This window comes from Medicago sativa, chromosome 1 (genome assembly GCF_051527215.1).
Source record: "Medicago sativa cultivar Bolivia chromosome 1, Bolivia_mono, whole genome shotgun sequence".
Taxonomy (NCBI): Eukaryota; Viridiplantae; Streptophyta; class Magnoliopsida; order Fabales; family Fabaceae; genus Medicago; species Medicago sativa.
Genome location: NC_140749.1, coordinates 60854355 through 60881400, shown reverse-complemented (window position 1 = coordinate 60881400; position 27046 = coordinate 60854355). Strand labels below are relative to the sequence as shown.

Genomic DNA, 27046 nt, shown 5'->3' with positions numbered 1-27046 from the left:
TGTCTATGTCCATAAAGTCTTCTATGAAGTCTCTCGGACTATTACATCAAATTAAGAGCATCCTACAAAGTCGTGTATCATTTTGTTTGCCAACATTTTACTCCCCGTGGTCCTAAATATAAGAGAAAAGTTTTTTTTTTTAAGTTCATTGAATAATTATGTATAAAGACTATAATATGAACTAAATACATCATTTATTCAATGAACCTGAAAAAAGAATGTTCTCTTATATTTAGGGCTACTTAACAGACACATAAACATCCTTGGTGTTTAGAAGGATGAATTTGAGATAAATTTAAAAGTGCCAGGGACTAAAGTTGAAATATTCATATTCTCAAGAACGAACTGGATAGTCACTTACAAAGTAATGGACCATTGTGTTTCTCTCCTTCAAATAATATGTGGGGATCGAAAAACCGATGTTCTAGTCTCTTTAACCAACATTAGTATTCAAAAAACGATTGCACAAAATTGATTAATATTACAATTGCAAGAAAAGCCCCACAAGTTTTAACATTTATTCATATCGATTTATCTACTTCTCTTCTTCCCTTTTCCTAGTTGTCCAGATTTGAAAGCATGTTCTTGCTCTTGAAGGAAAGCTTTAGTCCTTCCATACTTCTCAGCTCTTGCTTTCTCCATTAAAGACCTTTCTTTTTCCTTCACGTCAAGCAAGAAGTAGTTGTCTTTACGTATTTCACGAGCAGCCCCTTTAGCTTCACGCCTCACCTCTCTCTTCAATTTTTTTCTTTCAGCTCGCACACTGTCTGGATCATAATCTCTACCCTTAACATAGCTGCATCAAGAGAAAAAAAAATGTCATTAAGTGCTTAACTCGAGTTCCCTTTCTGATCTGACTGGCTAAGAAAACATATTACCAAATTGAAACATGGAAAACAGAAGGACTTACTTTTCCTCAAACTTAGGATTCAGTAATTTGATTGGAACTGGCTTTTGTTTCCGCATTTGAAGTGGTCGCCTCAAAGTATGATGTTCATCCACTTTCAACTTAATCAGCTCAGCCACATCTTTAATTTTATCCCGTAATGCATTTGGCATATTTTTCTGTTCAGCTATCTCAAGTAGTAATCTCAAAATTGGTGAAAATATTTCTGGGAACGAACTCAAGTTATCATAGGCATTGATATATCCTTGTAGGGTTTCAACGGAGGTAACTAATAAACTAGCCCTGTAATCGAAAAAGCATAATTAGAAAAGATATATGAAACCACAGTATTTGAAAAACATTTCATCGATCAATGCTCTAAAGATAAGCCTCAACATTAGCTGCATCCATATCAGTTATAAGATCATAGCTATGATAACAAATATAAATGGCAGGCTCTTGATAGTACAACTCAAGATAAAACAATACCCCGCTGCTATTTTCTTTGTTCAAATTCAAATACGAAGATTGACTACAAAATATCATGGTAGTAACATTTTTCTTGCAAAAAAGGTGGTAATAAATTGGTTTACCTGAAACTGTCAGTAGTGAAGAATGGAGAGTCTTCAGGCATGTCTATTAACTTAAAGAAATTCAAAGCGCTAATCTTGTCTACTTCCTCATTAATGCGCAATAGTGGCTTGAGATCTTTCAGTTCCATAAGATGATATAACTGGCAGAAAACGAACAATATGGTCACTCATTATCCAACCATAACATTCTGGTGCCATCATGAAGTACAGCACCATATGCATGATATCTTAATCTTAATCTTAATAATATACAAGCATAAAACAACAAATAGGAAAAAATCTTGCATCAATCCAATGTGTCAAACTCTCAATCCCCCTAATGTCACATCATCATTAAAAACTATTTTTATTTTTGCCATTTTAAGCATTCACACAATACAAACAATAAAATATTATTATCACACACTTTCCCTCTTAAATTCAAAATTCAAAATTCAAATTTTCTCAAACCCTTTTTTCCCTCCTACTTTTTCTATTCAAATTTTCTCAAACCCTTTTTTCCCTCCTACTTTTTCTCCTATATTCCTATTCAACATTAAAATAACATTTATTCTTTCATTTCTCTCTCCTCTATCCATCTATCAATCAGAAATCATCCAACCATTTCTCCTAAACTCTCTCTTCTCTTCCACGACCTCTCTCTCTCTCAGTCTCACCCCCTTTCACTTTGAAATCAAAATTTTCCTCAAATCAAGGTTAAAACCTCTCATCCCTTTCTATTTCCTCTCTCAGATTCAACCTCCCCTCTCAAAACTCAAACTAACATCTCTTTTTCTTTTGGTTGATTTATTTTTCCTCTTTCACGGTTCCTTCCTTCTTCACCATCAACTTCTTCTTCCTTTTCATCAATGTTGTTTTTCGTTCTAGCACTGCAAGAGACCAATTCACTGCACTGGAGCTCTTCTTCTTTACGGGTAAGCCACTTTATTTCATTATCCTACTCATATTTGACCATTCAACTTACAAACCTTAACTTTTATCTGTAACATAGCTCATTTTCCTTCAAATCCGAAATCATTAATATTGTAAAGAAGAATAATGATCATTTTCGTCTTAATTTTGTATTGTCCACTAATTTTTTTTTTTAATTGCTGTTATTGTTTTTGAATTTTTTGGGACAATTTTGCTTCATTATCACTAATTTCTTGAATTACTTGTGCTAATCTTTGTAGTTTCGTTATTTTGTTTTTGGAAGGTCTGAAAAGAAGCTAGAAGCTACTTATGAACATCATAAAGTTGTTTGCATAGATTTTGAAGTGTTACACGAGAGATCAAGATCTGTATATGAGATAATGAAGGTAACTTCATTTCTTATTTTAGGTTTATTTTTTTGTTATCAGTGATGGTTAGGGATAAAACTAACTAATGAGAAAAGATTTAGAAGTCTTTATTTTTGTTTACAATTTTTTATCTAATTGCAAGTTGACAATCAACAGAAAATTGAATTTGATGTGGTTGTCATCGCATAAGATAAGTTTTTAATGCAAATTTAGAATTGAATATGGCCACTATTATTGATTAGAGTGAACTTGAATGATTTGTTTGTTTGTTTGATGAATTTTCCATAAAAATATCTTCTAATCAAGTGTAGTGTAATTACTGATTACTAATTATTCATAACTGAAGTGTGGTAATTGTTGAAAATAGAACTAACTGAAATGATAAGCTACAAGATGGGCTTATTATGAATATATTTTCTTATAATTCTTTTTAATAGTTTAAAAAGAACTTGCAATCATATTTGACATTGTGTTGTACGATATAGTTTTTTTTTTTTTTGATCTGCACATTTTAAGCCACAAACGCTTAAGTTGTTAATTTCAAATCAGTTGTATTAGAAGAAGCTAGCTTTTGTTGCTAAATCATGTGAAATTAGAACTTTTAAAGTCAACCAACACACAATACAAGTAGACAAACCTATCGATGGGAATGAATGAGGATGTTAGCACAACATGCGGCGGAGGTAAAAATTCCAAATCCATTTTTTCGTTGATTGATTCTTGATCCATGTCCGTGTTCAATTTATAGAATCACTCTCTGTTGTTGTCAAAAGTTGCTCTGCATATGTTCATTATTAAAACTTGCTCTGTATATGTTCAGGTGCTTAATAGTGGAAACTGTTTGAAGGTTTTAAATAACATTGAAATTGTTTTTGTCCAAAAGAGGTTAGTTGTGAGATTATTGATGCATTTTATATTGGTTATGATGCTTAAGCTTTAGCCAACTACTATGCTCTTTGTTCCAACATTTCTAATTTTGTAAATAGGTGTTTGCATAATTAATTAAAAATCAAGTTTATCCCCTGTGTTTGTAGGATTTCAAAACTAAATAATATTAATATCTTTTTTTTCCTTCAACTTGACTTTTACTTCATTGTTAGACCTAAGCATCATGACATTTGTATGTGTTAGCCATTTGTATGTGTCTTATATTCTTTGATTTTTTTAAAAGCTTTATTTTGACACCGATATAGATGCAATGCCACTTAGATTTGAAGCTTGGAATGAACTTAACCTTGCTGGAACATCATTAGACACTAGCCAATGACATAACATATGTTTATTTTATTTAGTTAGTGTTTTTGTGGATAGAGATGTTTTGACTATGCTTTCATTTGTATTGTTCTATATATATGACCAAACAACATAAAAAGGGCAAAAGAAGTGTATTTTGGACAATCCTTGAAGCTTTTCTAATTGGTTTGTATACTTTTATTATTTCTTACTGATGAAGGAAATTTTATGCTTCAAGGATGTAGGTTCACCATCTCTTGACACTTTGGTTTATTAGATATGTGTGAGTTACTCAGTTGAACTTAATTTGATGATTTCTTTTTCTTTCTCTGTAGCATATCCCGAGCTTAAATCCTGCGAATCAGGAAGGCCTGCTTGGATCAGGTTTGCAATGTTATTCTTCAGATTATGAGGTAATTTTAGTTTCATATGTTGAGGACTATATGTATTGATTTTGAAGACCTATTATTGAGGACCACTTATTTGTTCTATTATAATTTTCAGGTTGTTGGCAGGAGCATTCAATTTGGAAAGAGCTGAAAGGAGCATTAATATTGGGGTTTAAGTATGGTAGTCTAAGATTTTAAGTATGATTCTGAAATTTCATGTTCTGATTTTTACTAAGGAAGTGACAAAAATGTCTTTGTTGAATTGGATGACCTTAATTTCATGTTCCATTTTCTCAACACAAATTGAACCGTCACAAAGATAACATTATTTTGGATGAGTACATTTTTATTTATCACATTCAAAGTTTTTTTTTTTTTTTGTTGATGGGCTGTTACCCGCAAATTTATTTTCAATAAAATTGAAGCATATGGCTATGTCATAATCAAACCAAACATCAATTGAAGTGTTTTGTTTATTTATTTAACTATTATTAAGTGATTCATTACACTATCATCAAAAAAAAAAAGTGATTCATTACACTGTTAATTTCTTCTTTTTGTTTTGCTCATTTTTCACATTGTACTTATTGGTATTATATAATAACTGTAATATAAAGGGTAAATGAAAAGTTTTTTATTTTTTTAAGGAAGGTAAATGAAAGGTTATTGTATATGAAATCACTGTGCAATCACAATTACAAATGTCCAGACTGCTGCATACACACAATTTGAAAATTTAAAATTTTTCATTACTTTCTTTTTAATGAAATTGGACCATATTTCAAAAACAAACCGATACCAATTTAAAATTGTTCCAATAATCTACAATACATTCTATAAGAATTAGTCAAACACATTATTATTCTTTTCTTTAAACACGGGGATATATAGATAATCTACAATACAATCTATAAGAATTAGTCAAACGCATCTTTAAACACGGGATATAGGTATTTGATTTAAGACTAAAGTTTTATATTTGTCAAAATACTTGAAGCAAGATTTAATTGTCCCGTGCAACACTCAAAATTTACCCCTTTTGCTCTTCTAAGAAATTTACCCCTATTAATCTAAGTAAATCCTTATTAGAACCTTTTTGAGATTTCTAAATCTTAGTTTCCTCGGCAATGAGTATGTAATGACTGCATTTGATAGACACATGTCATCAAATTGTGTTCTTATTACTCTGCAGGTGCACAAAGTTGTTGAATTGAAGAGGACTTACCAAATCATCAAGTGGGGAATTTTATGGTTTAAAGCAAGATGAGCCACGTGAGTTTGCAACTAGAGTTTTTTAAAAGTGGATGGAAGTCCTATTCACCTTTTAGAATGGATAAGTTACTTTGAGTTACTTTGATGTGTTCTTAAAAACACGTCCAGTAATATAGTTACAACAAGTTTATGTATAAATTATGATTAATTTTTAATTTAAATTTTTAAACCAAAATTGTGTTGTTCTTATTCATAATTGTATAATTGATATTCATAATTGTATAATTGATTTTGTGTTTCATATCACTGTAAATTTATAAGTCTCTTCTTCAATTATATGATTGAGTTAACTAAATATTGAAGAAAATATGCAAAATGGATATAAATTCATGGCCCTCGATAAAATATAAAAAAAAGATGTAAATCACTACACGGGAGACTTGCAAAATCTTCCTATGGACAATGTATTTTCAGTCTTCCACTCTCAATAATATACAAACACTACTTTGCAATGCTAACCTCGAACAAAGCAATATTTCTTATACATGAGCTAAGTATTTGATGGTAGTTCAAAATTTTATATTCTGTGAATCAATTATATGATTAAGTTAACTAAATATTGAAGAAAATATGCAAAATCCTTATAAATTCATGACCCTGGATAAAAAATAAAAAAAGATGTCAAACACTACATGGAAGACTTGCAAAATCTTCCTATGGACAATGTATTTTTAGTTTTCCACTCTCAATAATATACAAACACTCCCTATTTTGCAATGCAAACCTCAAACAAATCAATATTTCTTATACATGGGGGTCTATAAGTATTTGATGGTAGTTCAAAATTTTATATTCCCTAAATCAATTATATGATTAAGTTAACTAAATATTGAAGAAAATATGCAAAATAGATATAAATTCAGCCCTGGATAAAAAAAAAAGAAGGTGTAAAACACTGTACGGGAGACTTACAAAATCTTCCTCTGGACAATGTATTTTCGGTCTTTCACTCTCTTAGTAATATACAAACACTCTATTTTTCAATAATAACCTCAAACAAATCAATATTTCTTATACATGGGGGCTATAAGTATTTGATGGTAGTTTAAAATTTTATATTCCTTAAACATGGGGGGCTATAAGTATACGATTCAAGTAGTTGAGTAGCTAAAGGCGTTGCCTTAAAAGTGAGGAATGAATGTCCTATCTTCGGGTAGCTTCCTACAGACTTCTTCCCTTATTTATGGAAGTGTGAAATAAGAACAGAGGGTATTGACTTATTAGCAGCTCAAGCTCCATTTCAAAGGTGAGGAGTTAACCTTCTTTCTGGCTGATTCAATATCACCGGAGTCTGCTCAGGGTTCCAAACCAGTCCAAAATTTCATATTCTTCAAACATGGGGGCTATAGGTATTTAGTTTATGTTTCTATTTATATTGTAGTTATAAATAATGTTGTGATTAGCAATTGTATTAATGTTAAAGTCACAAACTCCACTCAATTAAATTACAAGACAAACTCCACTCACAATTCAAACTCAAAATTCAAATACCCACACTTTCACCCTATTTTCAGTCTCTTATAATATTGCTCTTTTGTATTAATTGTGATTCCAAGCGTTCACAACTTTTTGATGTTACTTTTAACTTATGTAGTCATTTAATCATTATTGGTCAGAGTTATGTAATTGCTTTAAATTAAATTGAACTATATGTCAAATAATGACATCTTCATTTTGATGATGACAACAACATCTGATTTGTCTAAGAAGTGCATATATGTTTTTATTTTGGTGGTACGTTTAGAGTAATATTTTGTTAATGCCACAATAAAACTCTTTTCGCCCGTGCGTTGCACGGGTGTAAAAACTAGTTATATATCATGCAGGAACTAGCTAAGGTTACAGAATTACTCGAGCAAACCTCAAATACAAGAAAGCGAAGAGTTTTTTGTGAACTTAAAGGTACACTGGTACAGACTACAAGCAAAGAAATATCTTATCTGTATTTCAAGGGAAATGCATAGACAGACTTGCACGTTTCAAAACAACATTAAAGGTAGGATCCACTGTTTTTCATCCAATGAAAGGTTTTATGAAACATTCATCACTTCATCCTTTTTTTTTTTTTACGGACATCACTTCATGTAATGAAACACAATTTGTTGGGGTAAAAGTTAATTAGGTTGTATATTTGGAACAGTTTTTTTAATATTAAGTGCGAGATCTTGGCTACAGCGAAGTGTAAAAAATCAATATAGAATACACTGCCACAAGAAAAGTTGAATCAACTTATCAAAGATACATCATTCAACAGTCAATAAATTTTGTAGAATGAACTTATTATAAAATTCATCATATGACCAGAAGTCCATATCATTAATATTATGTTTATAAAACCAAATTAGTTTGATATTCATCATTTCTTCAAAACCAAATTCCAAAAAACTAACCCGATTTAATATTCTAAAATCTTATCCCATTTAAACCTTGCACAGCCTGCCTCTGCTCCCCTTTTTCAGTAATTAGTTTCTCCTTAGCATAATTTCCATTAGAGACGTAGGTTAAGCAGAGATCAGGTAGTAAGGTACAAATGAGAGAATTCAGCTAGCAAATCAACGAGGAACCTTTTCCCACATAAGACAATGCACCTTCCCTCATTATTTGCTTCCGTAAACAGCATTTTCTTTTTCTACTGGCTATTTTTAATTTTTATAATATACATAGTATAGGTTAGTACACATGACAACACTAACGAAAAAGATAAAAGGGGTGCCAGTAGAATATACAAGAAAATGATTGACATTTCTCACCAAGCAACACCAGTTTGTTCGACAACAATGATTAGCACTAGGGTTAAGGAATTTGGTTTTCTATGAAACATGTGTCATCTCATCCAACTAAGTTTGGAAGACGCTAACATACAAGATGAGGAGGTTAGTATTCACCATACATAAATAAATACAAACATATGAGCATGGACACAAACAAGAACGTACATACACATATGATTTGAACTGCAAATGATCTATGACAAAATCATACCTGAGAATTTTCGCATGATATATGTTTACTTTCAGTGGTTGCTAGCAGCAAAGTTTGAATAAATACTATTGGTTCAGGACAGAACTTTCGTGACTGTTTAAATACCTGCGTTTTATATTCATTGTGTGAGCAAGGTATGTAAATGCCATCAACGAAAAACATAGGTCAAAGGCTATTAGTGAACATCTTAGAAAGCAGATTTAATCACCAATAAAAAATATCTTAGAAAGCACAGACCAGAGGCTAAATTCATTAGTAGAAACAAATCAAGCTTATAGATTTACATAAAGAATTGGAAGGATGCCACTTTTTAATGGTAGAAATCAGACATGCTTTCATCAGATCCTTATTGATAACATAAAAAATAAATAAAAAAAAAAGGCCAAATACCATCTGCAGTCCTTTAAGTTAGATGTTTATAACAAGTTAGTCCTTTAAGTTTTTTTGTTACAAATTGTTCCTTTTAAGTCATAAAATATCTGCACCATTATCATACTTTCATCAAACCCAGTTAAAAAGTGTGCATGTGGACATTTAATCTTAAGTTGGTATGTCCAAACTCATCGCTCTCAAAACAAGGGTTCATAGGTGTAATATACAGTCTTGATTTGAAACGAAATTGATCGAACACTTGATTTATAATACTATTAATGAAATATTTATATGTAAAATTGAGCTTGAATTCAAAAATTAGAAGAATAAAATGTGCGTAAGTAACCATGTTTAATAAGGAAAGCACGTTTAGACCTACCACCTTAATGTTAAATGATCCATGAGCACTATTTAACAAGGTTGAAAAAATGGGTAACAGTGTAAATATCATACGACTTAAAGAACTAATTTGTAACAGAAAAAAACTTACAGGACCAATTTGAACAAAAAACTTAAAGGACTTATTGGGTATAAACGTCTAACTTAAAGGACCGCGGAAGATATTTGGCCTATAAAAAATTCAAAAGTAAAAAAACGAGAAAGTAACTTGCCACACGAGGTACTTACAGAGAGAAGCATAGAACATAAGAAAGAACCAACGGCAATATCACGGCCAGATGTTATTGGGCAACGCATCAGATATTCGCACATCAATAGTATCACAGGAGTCATAACTGGATGTCTAAAATCGGAACATGGAAATACCATGGACCACAATCGCAAGAGACATAGCGTCTTTGAAGAAGGCCAGCTGCTACTTTCTGTGATAGCAGAAGAATTTTACATCACTTGCTGCTTAAACATCTACCAATTCATAGTTCTTGATAAAAGTTAAGGCAGAGATGGAAAGTATTCAAGTTAAATTCATTCTGACCTGCGTTTTTTATACTCTCAACAAATTGCTTTCTAGTGATTTCTATTCTGCGACGAGCACATATTGCAGCAAAGTATGGGATTTCCGTACTCATCTCTATCAATGGTTTCACTAGCATGTTAATCAATTCAACGTTCAACGTTTTCTTATTTGCCAAAACAGCAAAATACTGCAATAATACTCCATAAAATACCTGAAAAGATAAATACGGTTATAAATACATATAATTAGAAGTACAATAATCATGAGCACAAGTTCCTCATAAAATATTTAGGAACAGAATGTAAGAGAGTCGTTCATTAACCAACTAAGCAAATTAGTCTATTAAATCTGAGTATTGCAAACTGGATTGGGCTACAAAAAGAATGCAAACAACCACAGGCACGTGCTTTCTACATACTTCTTTACACTCCATGAACTTTTTCAAATTAAACCATGCAATACATCAATGACAACATAACCAACCTCTATTAACTAGATTATATCAATCTAATGAGTTAGAACTTGTTTTAATTAATTTTAGGTGCTATATAATGGGATTATTCAGATGTTCTTTATTACAAAATGTTTTCTTGTATTTTATTGGTTGTTAAGCAGGGGAGCAGTCTCCTAGAAAAAGAAAAAAAAAACGGGGGAGCAGCCCCCTGTTAGCTGTGTACCATATATGTTGACCAATTCTTTTTTCTCTCAATTTCTACAAGTCTTGTAGGGCAGTAGGTATGAAGCAACAGTAATCAGTCTCCTATAGGGAATAATTGTAGCACCAGCAAAATTGTAAATGGAATATAGTTTGACAGCAATTTTAGAAATTGAAATAAAGATTTTTCAATGATTGTCAACAATGCCACATAAAAGTTTAATATAACAGTTAAAACTTGGGTTGAAAAGTCCAAGAGATCACACTTCTCGTGTAAAACAGTTGGTGGATTCAGTAAACATGAATACAAGCACCAAGGAGATATGGATCAAAACAATTAGTTAATATAAAGATAAGTTTCTTACTTGTACTTTCTTTCGATTTTCTGCAGCAAGTGTGATCGGATTGCTTTTCCGAATCCGATTGATGATTAAGATAGTGTCAGAATTTGAACGTTTATCCACCAGTGAACATAATTCTTCAAAGGTCTTCGGAGCTTCAATTATATAAGGAATCTCCAACTCTTTCGACATTTTTCCTCCAACGACTATCTTCTTGGTATCTAAAGAACCATTATCTCCCTTTACACTTCCAACAGAATCATTTCTCTTTGCTTTTTTATGAATCCCAACATTCAATCCTTTTACCTTATCAACTTCTGCAGCTCTTTCTTCGTCCTCGTCATCATCTTCATCTTCTGAACCAGCACTGATATCATCATCTTCACCTTCTGAACCTGCACTGATATCATCATCATCACTCTGTTCCCAATCTTTCAAAGTAGTATTCTTATCGTTTTCATCAAGATCATCCTCAGATCCTTCATCACAATCTTCAGACCTTTCCGAATCATCAGAATCTTCACCATCATCATCTTCACTAAAAGAACCCTCCTCCTCATCTCTTCTCTCAAGAATCTCATCAACCCAACCCTTTTTAGTCATAGTTTCTTCATCGACAGAGAAGGAATCGCCAAGGTCATCACCAGAGAGAGATCTTGGTTTCTCTTTTGATGGCTTTTCTGATTCTTCATCGTCTTCTTCACTCGAATCTTCAGCAGCGGTCATTCTCTTCTGCCGTTTTTTCTGAAATTATGGATAAAAGTATTAAGTATCTGACTCGTAAAAAATAAGTATTTCCACAATTTTACTCCCATGTACAGCGGGCCCATTTCCATGACTATCACCAAGATCCACAGGGTTACAAGCCAACAATCTTGCAAGTGACGGCATTGCCGAGGCTCACTAGTACACTATACATATTACAATAAAATATGAACATCAATCCTGCATTAAGCTAGGTAGTTTTGGGTTCATCCCTGTTTATACACTTTGGCCAAAACAAGTCATCTAAACCATCTTAAAACGAAGCTCAGATATACAACCAAGATTGGAGATCAGTTAATCTTTAAAAAATGTGATAAAATACTAAAAGTAATTTATTAATTGTATAATAACAAACTTATATCTAAAAGTCATGTTATCATACCTCCAACTCCTCTAGACGTTCTCTTTCCTCCTGAGCAATCTCTTCTGTTGTCTTCAGCCTATCTGAAGGACGAGCACGCATTTCAAATCCCAATTGTCTGACAAGTTGGTCATATTCATCTGGCTTTTCCTGCCATAAAGAGAAAGTTGGAATATAGGATGTTCTTAAAAAAAGAAGATATCAGGGCAAGAAGAACCCTCGAGGATAAATAATGGTACCTGAACAGAATTATTCATTGTCCGTTTAGCAGACAAGCTATCTTTATCACTTTTTTCATTTGAAATACTACTGTTCACCAGAGCCTTCAAAGCTTTCATCTTGTTTGGTTCAGTCAGAGACAACAAGGCCTCGGAATGAGCCAGAGAAGTGAAGTCCTTATCTAATCCTTCCAGCAGGTCTTCATCTTTTTCCTTTTCTTTTGCTTTTTCAGCCTGGAAAATATTAGAGTGAAAGAAAAGAAAGTGAACAAGTTGTAGAAGACAAATAAACTAACAGAGCCCTGATTTAAGAAATATCGCACACCTTGTAAAACTTGCTTTTTGCAATAACTTCGTTCATCACTTCCTTCTTGGTTTTATGTCTCTGTAGGATAAGTCACCAGTCAGAAATAGCTTCAAAGCATTTTAAATAAAGTGACATTTGTGAAAAGTTTAAAAAGGAATTGATATCAAGACAAGATTCCCTATAGTCACTGAAACAGAAATAACTGGTAGATTAACCCACTTGGGTTGGCCTAGTGGTATTGGCTTGGGACCTGGGAGTGTGCTCCTCCTCAAGGTCTTAGGTTCGATTCTCTCTTATGCCAATTTGAGGGGGTTAGTTTAGCTTCTTCAAAAAAAAAAAAAAAAATAACTGGTAGATTACAGAAAGCACTCATGGTTCATAATGCTTCCCTAAAGTCACAGTAACAGGCCTTACATTTTCCCCACCGTCAGCTAGACCAGCTTCCCCTGGACTCTGCATACCATGAGCATTATGACGCCGGCCCAAATCTGAAATATCTGCAAAATCAATATTCAACATAACTTACGTCACAAAAATAACACAACAGGCACACGAATAAAACTTCAAGATAGAGCAAAATAGAAGACAGCTAAAACAAACAGTATAAACATGGTATGTAGAGCTCAATAGCTAATTAATCATCCAAGTTAATTATCAAATTATCATGCATCCAATAGCTAATTAGAGTTCAAAACATCCAAGTTCCAATCAGCAAATAAACCATTAACATGTTATATTAGGTAAACAGAAACTAATATGAATTCTATGTACCATCAGTTTCATCATCATCTTCCCCAAGCATCTCATCTTCAAAGTCATCCCTTCCAAGACCATCAATTCCTTCAAATTCATCATCATCTTCTTCTGACAGGTGATACTTGCTTTTCTTACTCGATTTCACATTCAACTACAATTTCAACAATCATTAATTCACAGGACAAAAATTCAAAATTAAAGACTGTTTCAATTCTGTTTTCACAAAATTTTCAAGGACAAAAATTCAATGGTGAATGTAGTACTATACTACTACTACTACCTGACGTTCGCGCTGCGATCTCAAAATAGCTTTACCAAAATCATCAAGGCCTTCATCATTTTCACCAATTCTTCTATCAATAAACTCGGACGATTTGGTACTCTGCTCATACTCTTTAAGCAACGTCTTCTTCCTCTTCTCAATAGCAAGAGAACGTGCCAACCCCATTCTTTTGGTATCTCCTTTCCGCTTCTGACCCATTACTTCGAACTTCCTACGTGACCAGATTGACTCGAATGGGTTGGTGTTTGTTTTTTGAGCTTTTGCTTTCATGGCTACTGCTTCGGGACCCATCTTGTTGTTGTTCTTCTTCTTCTTCTTGCTGGTGGTGGTTCCGTTGGCGATGCTGCGTTTCGATGATTTCGCCATTCTTGGGTTTGGTTTTGAGCGGCAGAGGGTGGTGGAGAAGGAATACTCTGTTCTGTTTTGTGTAAAAGAAAACTAGAGAAGAAAGAATTAGGGTTTTTCTCAACAACAAAAAAATGCAAAAATAAAGAAATGGTTTTTTTTGTTTGGGGCTAAAACAATTCTTTTTGAAATTTTTCAAAGGAAAAGGTTGTGTAATTCATAAAAATGAATCAAGAATATTAAGTGAGATCTTGGTTGAAATTAAAAATTAACTTGAAAGCAAATAAAAAATTAATTGGTTACCTCATGTTTAGCGTTCATTTAACTTCAATAGCTTGACGGTTGAATCTACGTTGTGTCCTTGAGCCTTTTATCAATAAGTTCATTCATCGTCTTCTATCTAATCTTCTTCATGAGGATCATCCTCTAGCTTCAACTATGAATTTCCTGCCTTCTACCTCTTTGATTACTTCATGTGTTCCCTTCTACTACTTCTCCCAAATTCTCCTTAGCTTGTTGCTTTGTTGTTGTTAGTTGTGTTTCGTATCTCCTTCTTCATGGGTTGGTTAGTTGGTTTTGCCAACTTTGATTGCCTTGGTAGGGGCTTCTTTGTTGGTTAACATGTGCTCCCGTGTATTTCACATGTTTTTCTAATAACCCGGAAATAACCGGTAAGCATGTGTTGGTAACACGAGCTTGTTTGCAGATATCATACATCAGACCATTCAATAAGAGTTGCGCCATTTCCTTAGCTTCTAACTTCTTGGATATGGTTTTCAATTGGATGCTGAGAATTTTATTACATGTAAGCAAAGCATGATGAGTGCCAATATCAATCACATCTTTCTTATTTTGGATATTCACCTAGTTGCTTTGTGGTTTGTATTAATTGAGAGACATGTTGTCAGTCAGCTCTCATACTTCTCCAACAGTCTTAATTTTCATGGTACCATTAGCTAATGCATCAAGCAGCATATGAGTCAGCGGTTTGAACCCTATAGTGAAAGTTTGGATGACATCCATCTTAGTAAACTTGTGATCAATACACCTCTTCACCAGAAGTTTGAATCTCCCCCAAACATCATAGAGTATTTCTCCAACATGTTTGACGCTAGATATTTTCTTCTTCCATGCCAAGTACTTTATTGTTGAGAAGAAATGATCTAGGAATTCCTTTTGAGCTGATGCCAAGTAGCGATATTGCCACTTGGAAATGCAATTAGTTAGTCATTCACTCATCCAATTGGAGAGTAGACCAACAAACGGAGACACTTGTTAAGTTTGATACACCAGGTTGGTTGATTGTGATGCAAGCTTCTAAAAAATGTGTGAGATGAGCGTCGTAATTTTCAGTCTCTTTTCCTGAAAATTGGTTGTCCTTTAGGCTTTGTTTGGGAGTTTGAAGGGGAAGGGAGGGGAAGGCTTTGGGGGGTTGGAAATATATAGAAAAATAGACAAAAAATTCACATTTTTTGAAAGAACAGTTTTTTAGAGAATGATAAACTAATACTTATGATTAATATACTTTTAATTTTAAGAATATAATAACAACATAGATTGGATTTGAAAAATTCATATAAACCCTCCATAACCCCTCAAAACCCTCCCCCAATACAATTTTTGAGTTCCCCCAAATGAGGGGGATTTTTTATTATGAGTAAAAAATTAACCTCCAAAGCTCTCTCCTCCCAATGTCTTCTATTTCTTCCACTTGCTCCTTCCTTTTTTTCAAAACCCTCCCCTCCCCTCCCCTCCCCTCCCCTCCAAACTCCCAAACAAAGCCTTAGTGAGTGAAGGACATGGTTCTTTATATCAAACACCTTGGGGTCGTCGGTTGGAACCCAAGGAGAGTTTATTCAAGCCGCCTAATCTTCCGTAATCTCCAAGAGTGATGCGAGAAGCTTATTCTTCCATCTCATATGTATCGGATGTGGAGCATTGAATAGGAACGATGGCGGCTATGTTCGCATTTTCTTTAGCTAACCGATTCGTTTTCGTATGACCTTTTTAGTTATATTAATGTTTTGATCAAAAAACAGGTTACAAGAATCTGCACCACACATGCAACAAACTAGATAAAATTTGAAAAAAAAAACACTATAATATTTTTGGTCTTTTTATAAAATATAGGCAAATTAAAACAATTAAGGAAATATACTACTACTAAATAAAATCAAATATTTTTATACGTTTTTGAAATATGAGAAACAAAAATAAAATTTAATCTGCTAAAATAAAATTTAATAACTAAAACAAAAGAAAGTCAAATCAAAATAAATAAACAAATAAAATAAATAAACGAGAATACAAATAATTAAAAAAAATTGCCTTGTTGAAAAGATCAACAATCATTGGCGACGATGCAAAAAATTTGGTGACAAATTTAGCAAGCACGCCAAACTGTTCCTAGTAGTAAGTAGTTTATCATCTCCACAAAGATTGTTGTTTTAAATTAGGCAATTTACTAAACTTATGAATGAAATTGTACATCAGATGTAGCTTATAAGTTTTGTTTGATTGCACAAAACAAGTTGATTTGATTGCAGAAATAAATAAAATGGTTTGATTCAGAGTTTTATAGGTGATTAGTATTCTTCGAATCTCCTCAGCCTCTTGTTGGATTAATTATTTAATTAATCAATTATGGATTGACAATAATCAATTATTATAAGTTAATATTATATTATAAATTATGGTCTATTGTGTTAAGCACTAATTAGTTGATGAATTTGAGTGATTGGGCTATTGTTACTAAATGGACCGTGATGAGTTGGACCATTTAGATAAGCCCAATGAGAGGTCCCTGCCCTCAGCCGTTTAGCTATTTATTCGTCATCCCATCAGACGGTTAATTATGCTGAATGTCATGTGAAAACCTAGAGCTAGACGGAATGAGGGTAGTTATCCCTCTCATAGTTGTCGGAGTTGTCTACGTTTATCCTTCATCAACCTAATTCAAAGGTACACAATTTCTTGTTCCTTCTTTGTTACTGATGATATGCTATAATTTGTATCTAGTGATCTATGGCTAAACACTAAAACTTTCATCACCTCTTTGCTGAACTAATGCAAATATATCTACCGATGATGAACTTAGGATCATATAATAGTGGTTAACTGTGTGGGATAGAATCTCTCGTGATGTCATGTTGCTCCTCGCCACCCTAAATGTCATACGTGCAATGCGATAAAGGGTCATCACTCATCTAGGCTTTCACACACATTGGTATCGTTATTAAAGTTGGGACTTACACTCTCACAAGTAATTGAAACGAAACAAATGTTGAAATTCCTAAATTATCATGATGTCATCTAGGCTTTCACACACATTGGTATCGTTATTAAAGTTGAGATTTACACTCTCACAAGTTATGAAAACTTTACTCACCTTCTATAAAAAAATGTAAATGACTGAGCCTATCATTTGTTAGAAAATTGGACAATAAAAATACAACAAACAATGTTTACAAACCAAAGCTACTCCATCAATGGAACACACCACCAGGCCAAATATCCTAGCCAAAATTACAAACAAAAAAAGCCATGGTACAAAGGAGAAGATCTAATCAACTTGGCCAAAAAAGAGAATATTGATAATACATACTCTTATCCTTTTCTCCCTTATTTATTTTACTTAAATATTAAACAAGCTTGAACTTAATTATAGTTAAGACATCAATATTTAACACCAAAAATTAGGACATCAATACAACATCGATTGTTCCAATTCCAAAAAGTAAAATAAAATAAAAAAACGTTGTTATGATAATTTTTTATTGGGTTAATTATATTTCTAGTCCCTATAAAATAGCGACCTTGTAAGTTTAGTCCCTACTTAATTTTAATAGCATTTTTAGTCCCTAATTTTGTTTTTCTGCACTGAGTATTAGTCCCTACTCAATTCAAATTTGTTTAATTTATGCTTAAACTCTTAAATTTTTGAACAATTTTTTGCAGACATGTTTAGAACATTACTAAAAGTTCGTCCGCAAAAAATTATCGCAAAATTTGATTTCTACATCCAGATTTTATTACTTTTTATCTTTAACTTTTGTCGTTTTAAAAAAATTCATATTTAATTCATTTCATGTCAGAAAATTCTAAATTTTAGTAAACGAACCTTTCATAGTGTTCTAATCTTGTCTCAAAAAAATCGTTCAAAAATTTAAGAGTTTAAGGATAATTAATCAAACTTTGTTTTAGCAGGGACTAAAATTATAAGTAATTTTTTTTTTATAGGGACTAAAAATGCTATTAAAATTAAGTAGGGACTAAACTTAAAAGGTCGCTATTTTATAGGGACTAGAAACATAATTAACCCTTTTTATTTTCTATATTTCATTATGATTATTATCTTTCTGCATGGTCTCATAAAGTTGGAGATATGGAAGGGCCCTCCTAATTGTGCCTGTCTCAAAATGTAAAAGTCTTTGATTACGCTTACTGACACAACTTATGGTTCTTGTTTAATTTGGACATTAGTTTAGTCCTTTTGGACCTTGTTCCTATCGAATAAGCATGATTTGTAAGTTTAAACTTCCAATTAAGTTGACATGTGAAGCAAAGTACTAGAAAAGAAATGTTGACTTATGGATAGTGAGTGATTTTTCTAATATTAGTTTTGCTTGTTCTCACTTCCTACTCTTATTATATGATCGTAATTACTAAAATTGGAGATGCTAATTAAAATTAAGGGGCTCCATATGTGGCTCAATGGTAGACAAGGTAGTTATGTTATGGTTATCAAGCTTTACCTAGTCCACAAGATGGACATAAAGGACAAATTGATCACTTTTTTTATTTAATCCCCGATTCATATTTCTCCAACCCTTTCTTTCTACTTTAAGGTCATACCAATTTTTAACTACTTTTGATATGTAAATTAAGACATTTTCTTATTTTAAAATTCTTTGAAATGTAATATAATTTTTTAAAATTCTTTGAAATGTAATATAATTTTAATTTGTAGAAAGTTTTACTAATTCTAATTTGCAGAAAATTCAAATCATGCCTATCAATTTGAACAGATAATTTTATGAGTTCAAATTTTCAAAATTGATTAAGTAGAAATCAAGTTTGAAGGTCCCGTAAGTGTAGCTCAGTTGGTAGCTACAAATGATAATTTGTGAAGGGGTCGGGGTTCGAACTTCGGATTCCCCACTTCTTCACACATAATGTGTGTGAATCTAGCCACTGGGCTACTTGAAGGGGCCGGGGTTCGAACCCCGGATTCCCCACTTCTTCACACATAATGTGTGTGAATCTAGCCACTGTGCTACTTGACTAAAAAAGAAAGAAATCAAGTTTGAAGTAAAATAAAGTATAATTTTTTTAAGGGTACGACTATATGTAGCAAAAAACTAATCACAAAATTATCCCGAAAGCATATATGTCACAATTTCATATCAGTTGAGAAAGATTGTGGTCGGTGTTTACGAAAAACAAGGGTCCCTTGACTAATGAAGTTTGTTCGTTGTGCCTTCGTGATAATATAATTCGCTGTATTAAGCAATTTCCATTTTTTAATCTAACAGCTATGCTATTTCAATGGAAAGAATCCATCCCGAGCGCTTCCCGAATTGTTTTGGGCCATTAGATTTGGCACTTGATGGAATACATGGGGGTGACAAAGTAAAGAGGTGGAGGATATATTAGTAACAGGCAAGCATCTTGATGTTGTCGTGAGACATTCGGGATGAAGAAATTCGCGAGACTTAACATTATACTTAATCTAATGTGCAAAGGTCAAACTTGTTTTCTTCCACTTCTTATTAGGCGCCGTTTAACGTGCGAGACATTAATGGGTCTCGTATGGTGAGAGATGCATTTTTACTAATTTTTTTTTATAACGTTGGTGCTATAACGTGCAACTGGAGGTAAATCTACCGTTAGTTACATGCTGTCGTGTGTAATTCTAATTTTAAGAATTATATTCTCAAATTGAAGGCAAAGGGCATTTAAGGTACTTCAAATTCACTACCTTTCCTCTCTTTTATCGGCCTCTACCCTGAAACAAGAGAATACCCATTCCTTCCAGTTTAATACACACCTTAATTAACATTGTTTATTTTAAAAAGTTAATCCCTCCATTTTTATTTTATTATATTTAATTGATTATTAATCATTTTTTATGAAAATTGATTATTAATCATTTACCACCATCAATCTTAATAAATTATTACGATAGAATAACATATGGAAAACAGTACAATAATTGAACACATAATTTTTGATAAAAGAAATTCAGTTTAAATATGTTTTTGATCCCTATAAATATATCAACTTTTCGTTTTAGTCCCTCTAAAATTTCCTTCAAATTTTAGTCCTTATAAAATTTTCAATCACTACTTTCGGTCCCTATTTTTAATTTAATTATTGTATTTCTTAATAAAATTGTACAAAAATGTGTTAAATATTCTAAAAAAAAAAATCCGCAAAAGTTAGTTTTTGAAAGATTCTCATAGAATAGAAGTTTTTTTTTTTTTTTGAATAATATAGAATAGAAGTTAGTCTTTAGAAGTTTCTCATAGAACAAAACATGAGCTAACGTGAGCTAAAAATAATAGTAACAAACGTGAGCTAAAAATAATGTTAAATATTGGACTTTAAATCCTCTAAAAAAAAGATTAGTAACAAACGTGAGCAAAGAAATATTGTTAAAGATTGAACTTTAAAGCCTCTAAAAAGTTATCAGTAACAAACATGAGAAAAAAATATTGCTAAAGATTAGACTATAAATCCTCTAGAAAAAAATTAGTGACAGAAACATGAGTCTGTCCGCTTTTTCTACTGCGCTAACGTATGTGATTATTTTATTTTGTTTGTTTGTATAATTTTGATTAAAATTTTTTAATTTTAAAATATTAATTGAAATGATTAATATATTGATTTATAATAAACCCCGTTAATTTTTTTAAAATAAAATGAACGTTACACTTAGGGGGATGTATTGGATTAAGATTTTAAAAGACTATTTTAATAAAAAAAATCTTTAAGATTTTAAAAGACTGTGTGAGATTGTATTGATTCTGTGAGATTTTAAAAGACTTTTTATGTAAAAGACTTTATACACTCAAGATTTTAATGGATTTATCACACAGACTTTTAAGGATTTTAAAGGATTTTATGGGATTTTAAAATTTTAAAGGATTCAATGAATTTTAGGGGAAAAAAGAACAAAATTACAAGTGTGAATGATAAAAATAATGAACAAATAAATTCTAGCGTTTGAATAAAGAAAAATAAAACCAATAAAAAATTCTTATACTATTGATTTTAAAATTTTAAGGATTTTATAAGATTTTAAGGGACTAAAAAACACTCTTAACACATTATTCTCCATACACATTTTTTATTTGTTAAAAATGTTATTCCCACAAAATTCAATTGTACATATTTAAAATTATGACAGCCCTTACAAATCTTTCAAAAAAAAAAATATTGTGTCAGCCCTCATTTTGTGTTTGAAATTAGAGAAGTCGTTGAGAGAGAGAGAGAAGAGAGGAGAGAGGGAGGGAGGGAGGGAGGGAGGGAGAGAGAGGGAGGGAGGGGGAGAGAGAGAGAGAGAGAATGGAGAGATAGAGAGACGAAGAGAGAAAGGAGAGAGGGGGGAGGGGAGAGAGAGAGAAGGGAGAAGAAAGAGATAGTAACTTTTAAATGAAAAACAATCCCAAGAAATCTCATCTTTTCATGAAAGACTTTTTCTTGTTAAAATTACACTACAAAATCCCACAAAATCCATCAAAATCCAATTTATTAAACAATCCTTCGAAATTTGAATGATTTTGAATACCATGAGACTTTTTTTAAGTGATGAAAAGTCTTGATTGAATACCTCAAGACTTTTTTAAAATGACAAAGAGTCTTGATTAAATACCACAAGACTTTTTTTAAGTTGCAAAAAGTCTTGATTGAATACCACAAGACTTTTTCATAATTAAAAAGTCTTTTAAAATCCCATAGAATCCTAATCCAATACATCCCCCTTAGTATAATACAAAAGGCATGCGACGAATTTTAAAATTAACTGAACGTTTTATCAAGCATGCCCAACCTTTGATTCAATGAACAAAAATGGGTCTTGTTAACCAGTGCCCCCGGGGGCACTGGTTAAGGAAACTAAAAGAGAAAATTTCAAAGTAAAAATAACACTTTTTAAGCTTTTGATGAGTTGACAACACAAGTTCCAATGCTAGACTTTCTACATTTGATCCCAACAAAAATTAAAGGATTTTGCTTTTTTAAGAATTTACAAGCTCGTTTAGTTAGTTAATGACAGAAAATATTAAATGCAGGGGAACATAAGCTGAATAAATAGTTGCAGGGATTTTCACAGTTATACCATATTTGACAAAAACACCCTTTAGTACAATTCATTCCAAAATCAGTAACTTTTAAAAAAAGCAACTTTAATGATTAAAATATACAATCTTAATGGGTCAACTTGTCAAGAGATCCATGCCATTCAATAGCTACTTACTATATCCAAAGGCTAACAATCGATTTTCAGCAAAAAAATAAATAAATAATTGAATTTCCTACCGTAAGAGACCCGTTAAGGTCGCCTACCCTAGCCAAAGCCTTTTAACTAATATTTAATTCTACTCTTTTGAGGTACAAGGTCATGGCATGCATAGTACTTATCAATCTGGAATGTATGGAAGTACAGGCGCCGTTTAGGGTACGTTATATGGATGGGTCTCGTATCATGCGAGACTTACGTTTACTTGTTTTTTTTATTTTGTTTGGCACACTAACTTGTGACAGTAGGTAAGTGTACTATAGGTTACCTCCTTTAGTGGGTAATTAATATTATAAAAATTATTTAAACTAGCGGAAAGATGGGCACTATCGTGCCCGTCTGTCCGCTCTTTCTACTGCGCTAACGCATGTAATTATTTTATTATGTTTGTTTGTATAATTTTGATTAAATTTTTTAAATTTTTAAATATTAATGAAAATTATTGATATATTGATTTATAAACAAAATATTGTCAAGTTATATAACAATTATTTATGAACTCAACGTATTTTAGTTTGTCTGCTTATAAAATAAAGAAAAAATAATGATCTTTTATTGTTTATTCTAATAGTAATTAGTAACATCATAACATAAATGTATAAATGACATTTTATGTAAAAGAAACATTGCTATGATTCTCTCAACAAAAAAAACATTGTTATGATTGCGATAAAAGAATATCTTTAAAAACTACATTTTTCGTAAAGTAACCATCTTCTCCTTCTATTTTCCCTTCATTAATGAGAACTTTTGTTGACTTTTGAGAAACTCCTCTCGATAAAGCTACATATAATTGACCATGACTGAAAACATGTCGTGGAAGATAGATTCCGACATTGGGAATGGTCTCCCTTTAACATTAATTTTTGCTCACATTTGTTACTAGTATTTTTTTAGAGGATTTAAAGTTCAATCTTTAACATAATATTTTGCTCACATTTGTTACTAATATTTTTTTCCAGAGGATTTAAAGTTCAATCTTTAACATTATTTTTTGCTCACGTTTGTTACTAATTTTTTTTAGAGTATTTAAAGTTCAATCTTTAACATTATTTTTTTCTCACGTTTGTTACTAATCTTTTTTTAGAGGATTTAAAGTTCAATCTTTAACATTAATTTTTGCTCACGTTTGTTACTAATCATTTTTTTAGAGAATTTATAGTCCAATCTTCAACAATATTTTTTGCTCACGTCTATTACTAATCTTTTTTTAGAGGATTTAAAGTCCAATCTTTAACAGTATTTTTTGCTCATGTTTGTTACTAATTTTTTTTAGAGGATTTAAATTCCAATATTTAACATTATTTTTTGCTCACGTTTGTTACTAATCTTTTTTTATAGGATTTAAAGTCCAATCTTTACCATTATTTTTTGCCCACGTTTGTTACAGTTGATCAAAAGCTAAGGAAGAGTAACTTATATTAATAAAATAATAAAATAATATTGAAATACTGTTTTTTGTGGAAATAGTAATATGGAAATACTGTTTTTTCTGGAAGGGATATGAAAATACTTGGCAATCTTTGTCGGTTTTATTGAGGGGAACAACACAGATGTACAACATAAAATCGGCTGATAAAAAAGTAACATGATTTTTTTGTTTTGTGCTAGTTTTTTGTGAGTTTGATATGTGGTTAATGGAGGTAAAAGAGGGTTAATGGGGACGATTAGTGACATAGATTAGTAATCCACGTGTTATTTTATACTAATTGCCTAACAGTAAGAACAGTTCATAAGGAATTGTGTGTAAGTTTTCTCCATAAATTAAATTTATTATTGTCTATTTGTTACATGTGTTATTTGTATTTAAAATTAAAATTAAAAATTAAGGGTATTTTTGGAAAGAAAAGTCCAACCCAAAAGTGTGTTGAAAGGGGTAGTTTTCTTTATATATAGTATAGATATATAGTATAGATTAACAGACACTCACGTGCTCGTCTTTCCGCTCTTTTTATTGCCAACGTTTGAAAATTATGAACGGTGTTTTTTTGTATAAAATTTTGATTTTGATTATAACTAAAAATATAAATGTTTGTTGTTTTCAAGTTATATACAGTATAGATTACATGCTGATTCTTTAAGTTTATTTCGTATCACGTACGTCTTTAAAATATTTAACTGTAACAATTCAGTCCTTTAAATATTTTTTGTATTATTTAGGTCTTTTAAGTTATTTAATTATGACTTTTAGGCCCCGAATAACTTATATTTTTGAAGGACCAACTTATTACAATTAATTAACTTAAACGACATACGTAGTAAAAAAAACTTAAAGATTAATTTATTACAATTAAATAACTTAAAACACATTTTTATTAAATTCAATTGCATTTATTTTTTTTAGGGAAATTGCATTAGTTGAAATCAATATATATGTTTAAATGCCATTCAAAACAAAAAATATATGTTTAAATAATAAAATGCTAGCAGGTCACAATTCAAGAGATCACATCCATTCATTAGATTAAAAGTACATCTAATGGGGCAAATTCATTTTGCAAAAAAAAAAAAGAAAAAATTTAAGGTCGTGCACGGTACATGACCCATTTAGCTTGCGTACCCTAGCCACAGCCCTTCTTATTATATATCAAACTGATGTTTGACAAAAAAAAAAACATTTTTGATCAATTTGATAAAACATACAGAGTTAAAAACAATTTTTTGAACCCTTAAAAAATCAATATCTTTTTTAAAACATATTTAAGGCAAAAGCAACTCGAACACTATTAATGTGAAATCAACATACCGAAAGTGCGTCCTCGTGAGCTTAGCTCAGTTGGTATGGACAATGCATAATATATGTAAGGTCCGAGGTTCAAACCCCGGCCAGTTAGGGATGGATAAAAAACCAAAAAATTGAGCCGAACTGAACTGAATAAAATAAAACCAAACCATTACTAACAGTTCTGGAATTGAACTGAAACAGTTTGATTCGGAACAGTTCGGTTCGGTTCAGAATAGTTCAATTCAGTTATAAAAGTTCTAAAATTCGATTGTGTTTGGTTTTTTTTATATTTTTTCAATGGTACCAATAATAACAATTTGGTTCGATTCCGTGTTGGCGGTCGATTCATTCGCCAATTCAAACCTTGGTTGATCCTATGAACGCTCACTCTTCATATTTTTCGTAATCTGGTTTCGTGCCCGTACGCGGGTTTGCTAGGTTGCGCTCGTGAGGAATGTTTATTTGTTAAGATTGATTAGGGTTGGTCCACCTAGATTGTATTTTCATGATTGATGCCCAGTTGGGTTGTATCTGGGTCAGGTTTTATGTCCCCCAGTTGTAACGCCCCATTTTTATTCTATTATTTTTAGTAGATGGGTGAATATTTTTATATGACTTTATTTGTTAAATAAATGATTTTATGTGCAATATGTGTTTTGTGTGATTTTATGTGATATATGGTGTGATGCTATTTTATTATATGATTTAAAGGGTTGTATATTATTTAAATGAATATGGCTTTATTATTTGTGGAGATATTAGGAGAAATAAAAATATGAGTAAAATATTAATATTTTGGTTAATGGGAGTTAATTAGTAATTATGTGAGTTTAAGGGAGTTAAGAAAAATAAAGGAGAGGTTATGTTTATTGGGAAATAGAATAGAGAGGGGTCAGAAACATTTTTCACGTACAAAAAGAAAACATAAGTTTTGGGAGAAGAAGAGAAAACCTAGAAGAGGCAAAGAGAAGAGGAGGAACAATTCTGTAAGCTTTTGATTCATCTAAACTAAGGTAAGGGTGGGATTCCTTTCAATAATCTTGATATATAATTTGAAAATTGATGAATTTGTTGTTCTTGGTTTTTAGGGTTTGAGAAGTTATGATAGATGATGAATTATGATGAAACTTGTTGTTGAATTACATGATTGTATGTTGTTTTGTTCCCTATGTTGTATACTAAACCTGTAAACATGTTTGTAAAACGATTTGGGTGATTAAGGGATCAAAGATGGGATTTTTGGGTGAAACCATGTTGAAATCGCAAACTTTTTCTGAAATCTGAAGCAGGACGCGAAAGCGTCCTTCTGTCGCGAAAGCGTCCTACCAAATTGTTGAGGACGCGAAAGCGTCCCATTAGCGTGCAGAAAGCGTCCACATCCTGAGTTACGACATTTTGGACGCGAAAGCATGCTTCGCTCGCGAAAGTGTCCTACCCCTTTTTGTAGAGGACGCGAAAGCATCCTTCTGTCGCGAAAGCGTCCCTGGTCCAGTACTGCCATTTTCTGAATTTTGTTTCGTGCACTAGGAGTCTATTCTAATCATTTTAATAGGTTCCCTTGATTTATTAAGCCATGTTTATGAAGTGAATATTATTATTGAAGGTTGTACTATATGAAATATACGTGTAAACACTTTTGTATAATAAAAGTTGTTGTTCCATTGTTGAAAATTATTGTGTCGTTGAGTCATAGTAAATTATGCACATTGTCGTTGTCGTAGATGTTGTTGTAGTTGTTATGATGATAAATGATTATTGATGATGATGTTTTGATGATGATGTTTTGATGATGATGTTGTTTATGATTGATGATGATAATAGTATGATCCTAAATGATTATTAATAC

At 31.9% G+C, this 27046-nt stretch overlaps 2 protein-coding genes across 13 annotated transcripts; one reads left to right on the top strand and one right to left on the bottom strand.

The window, feature by feature from the left end:
* Positions 1–309: 309 nt before the first annotated feature.
* LOC146956024 (uncharacterized) lies at positions 310–14064 on the bottom strand. Of its 2 annotated transcripts, none has more exons than XM_085725773.1 (13): positions 13604–14064; positions 13342–13477; positions 12985–13067; positions 12589–12648; positions 12285–12497; positions 12067–12195; positions 10944–11663; positions 9942–10134; positions 9635–9828; positions 8636–8740; positions 1480–1619; positions 911–1189; positions 310–796 (listed from the first exon to the last, which is right to left on the bottom strand). In XM_085725773.1, exons 1-13 carry the CDS (start codon positions 13973–13975, stop codon positions 532–534), a joined length of 2889 nt encoding a protein of 962 aa, XP_085581899.1. In that variant the 5' UTR covers positions 13976–14064; the 3' UTR covers positions 310–531. The 2 variants fall into 2 exon arrangements, with proteins under 2 accessions (XP_085581899.1, XP_085581905.1); XM_085725779.1 differs by having other exon boundaries at positions 13607–14064.
* Positions 2056–5894, top strand: LOC146956025 (uncharacterized). 11 transcript variants are annotated; one of them, XR_015018696.1, is made up of 7 exons: positions 2253–2393; positions 2675–2777; positions 3309–3442; positions 3580–3644; positions 4328–4405; positions 4497–4579; positions 5574–5894. XR_015018696.1 is itself a non-coding variant. In XM_085725797.1 (5 exons), the coding sequence occupies exons 1-4, from the start codon at positions 2328–2330 to the stop codon at positions 4530–4532; spliced, it is 306 nt and encodes a 101-aa protein (XP_085581923.1). In that variant the 5' UTR covers positions 2193–2327; the 3' UTR covers positions 4533–4557; positions 5574–5894. The 11 variants fall into 11 exon arrangements, 4 of the variants coding, with proteins under 4 accessions (XP_085581923.1, XP_085581915.1, XP_085581911.1 ...); XR_015018695.1 differs by lacking the exons at positions 3309–3442; positions 5574–5894 and adding an exon at positions 2056–2174 and having other exon boundaries at positions 2347–2393; positions 4497–4709; XR_015018687.1 differs by lacking the exon at positions 3309–3442 and having other exon boundaries at positions 2193–2393; positions 2652–2777; positions 4497–4557.
* Positions 14065–27046: the final 12982 nt, after the last annotated feature.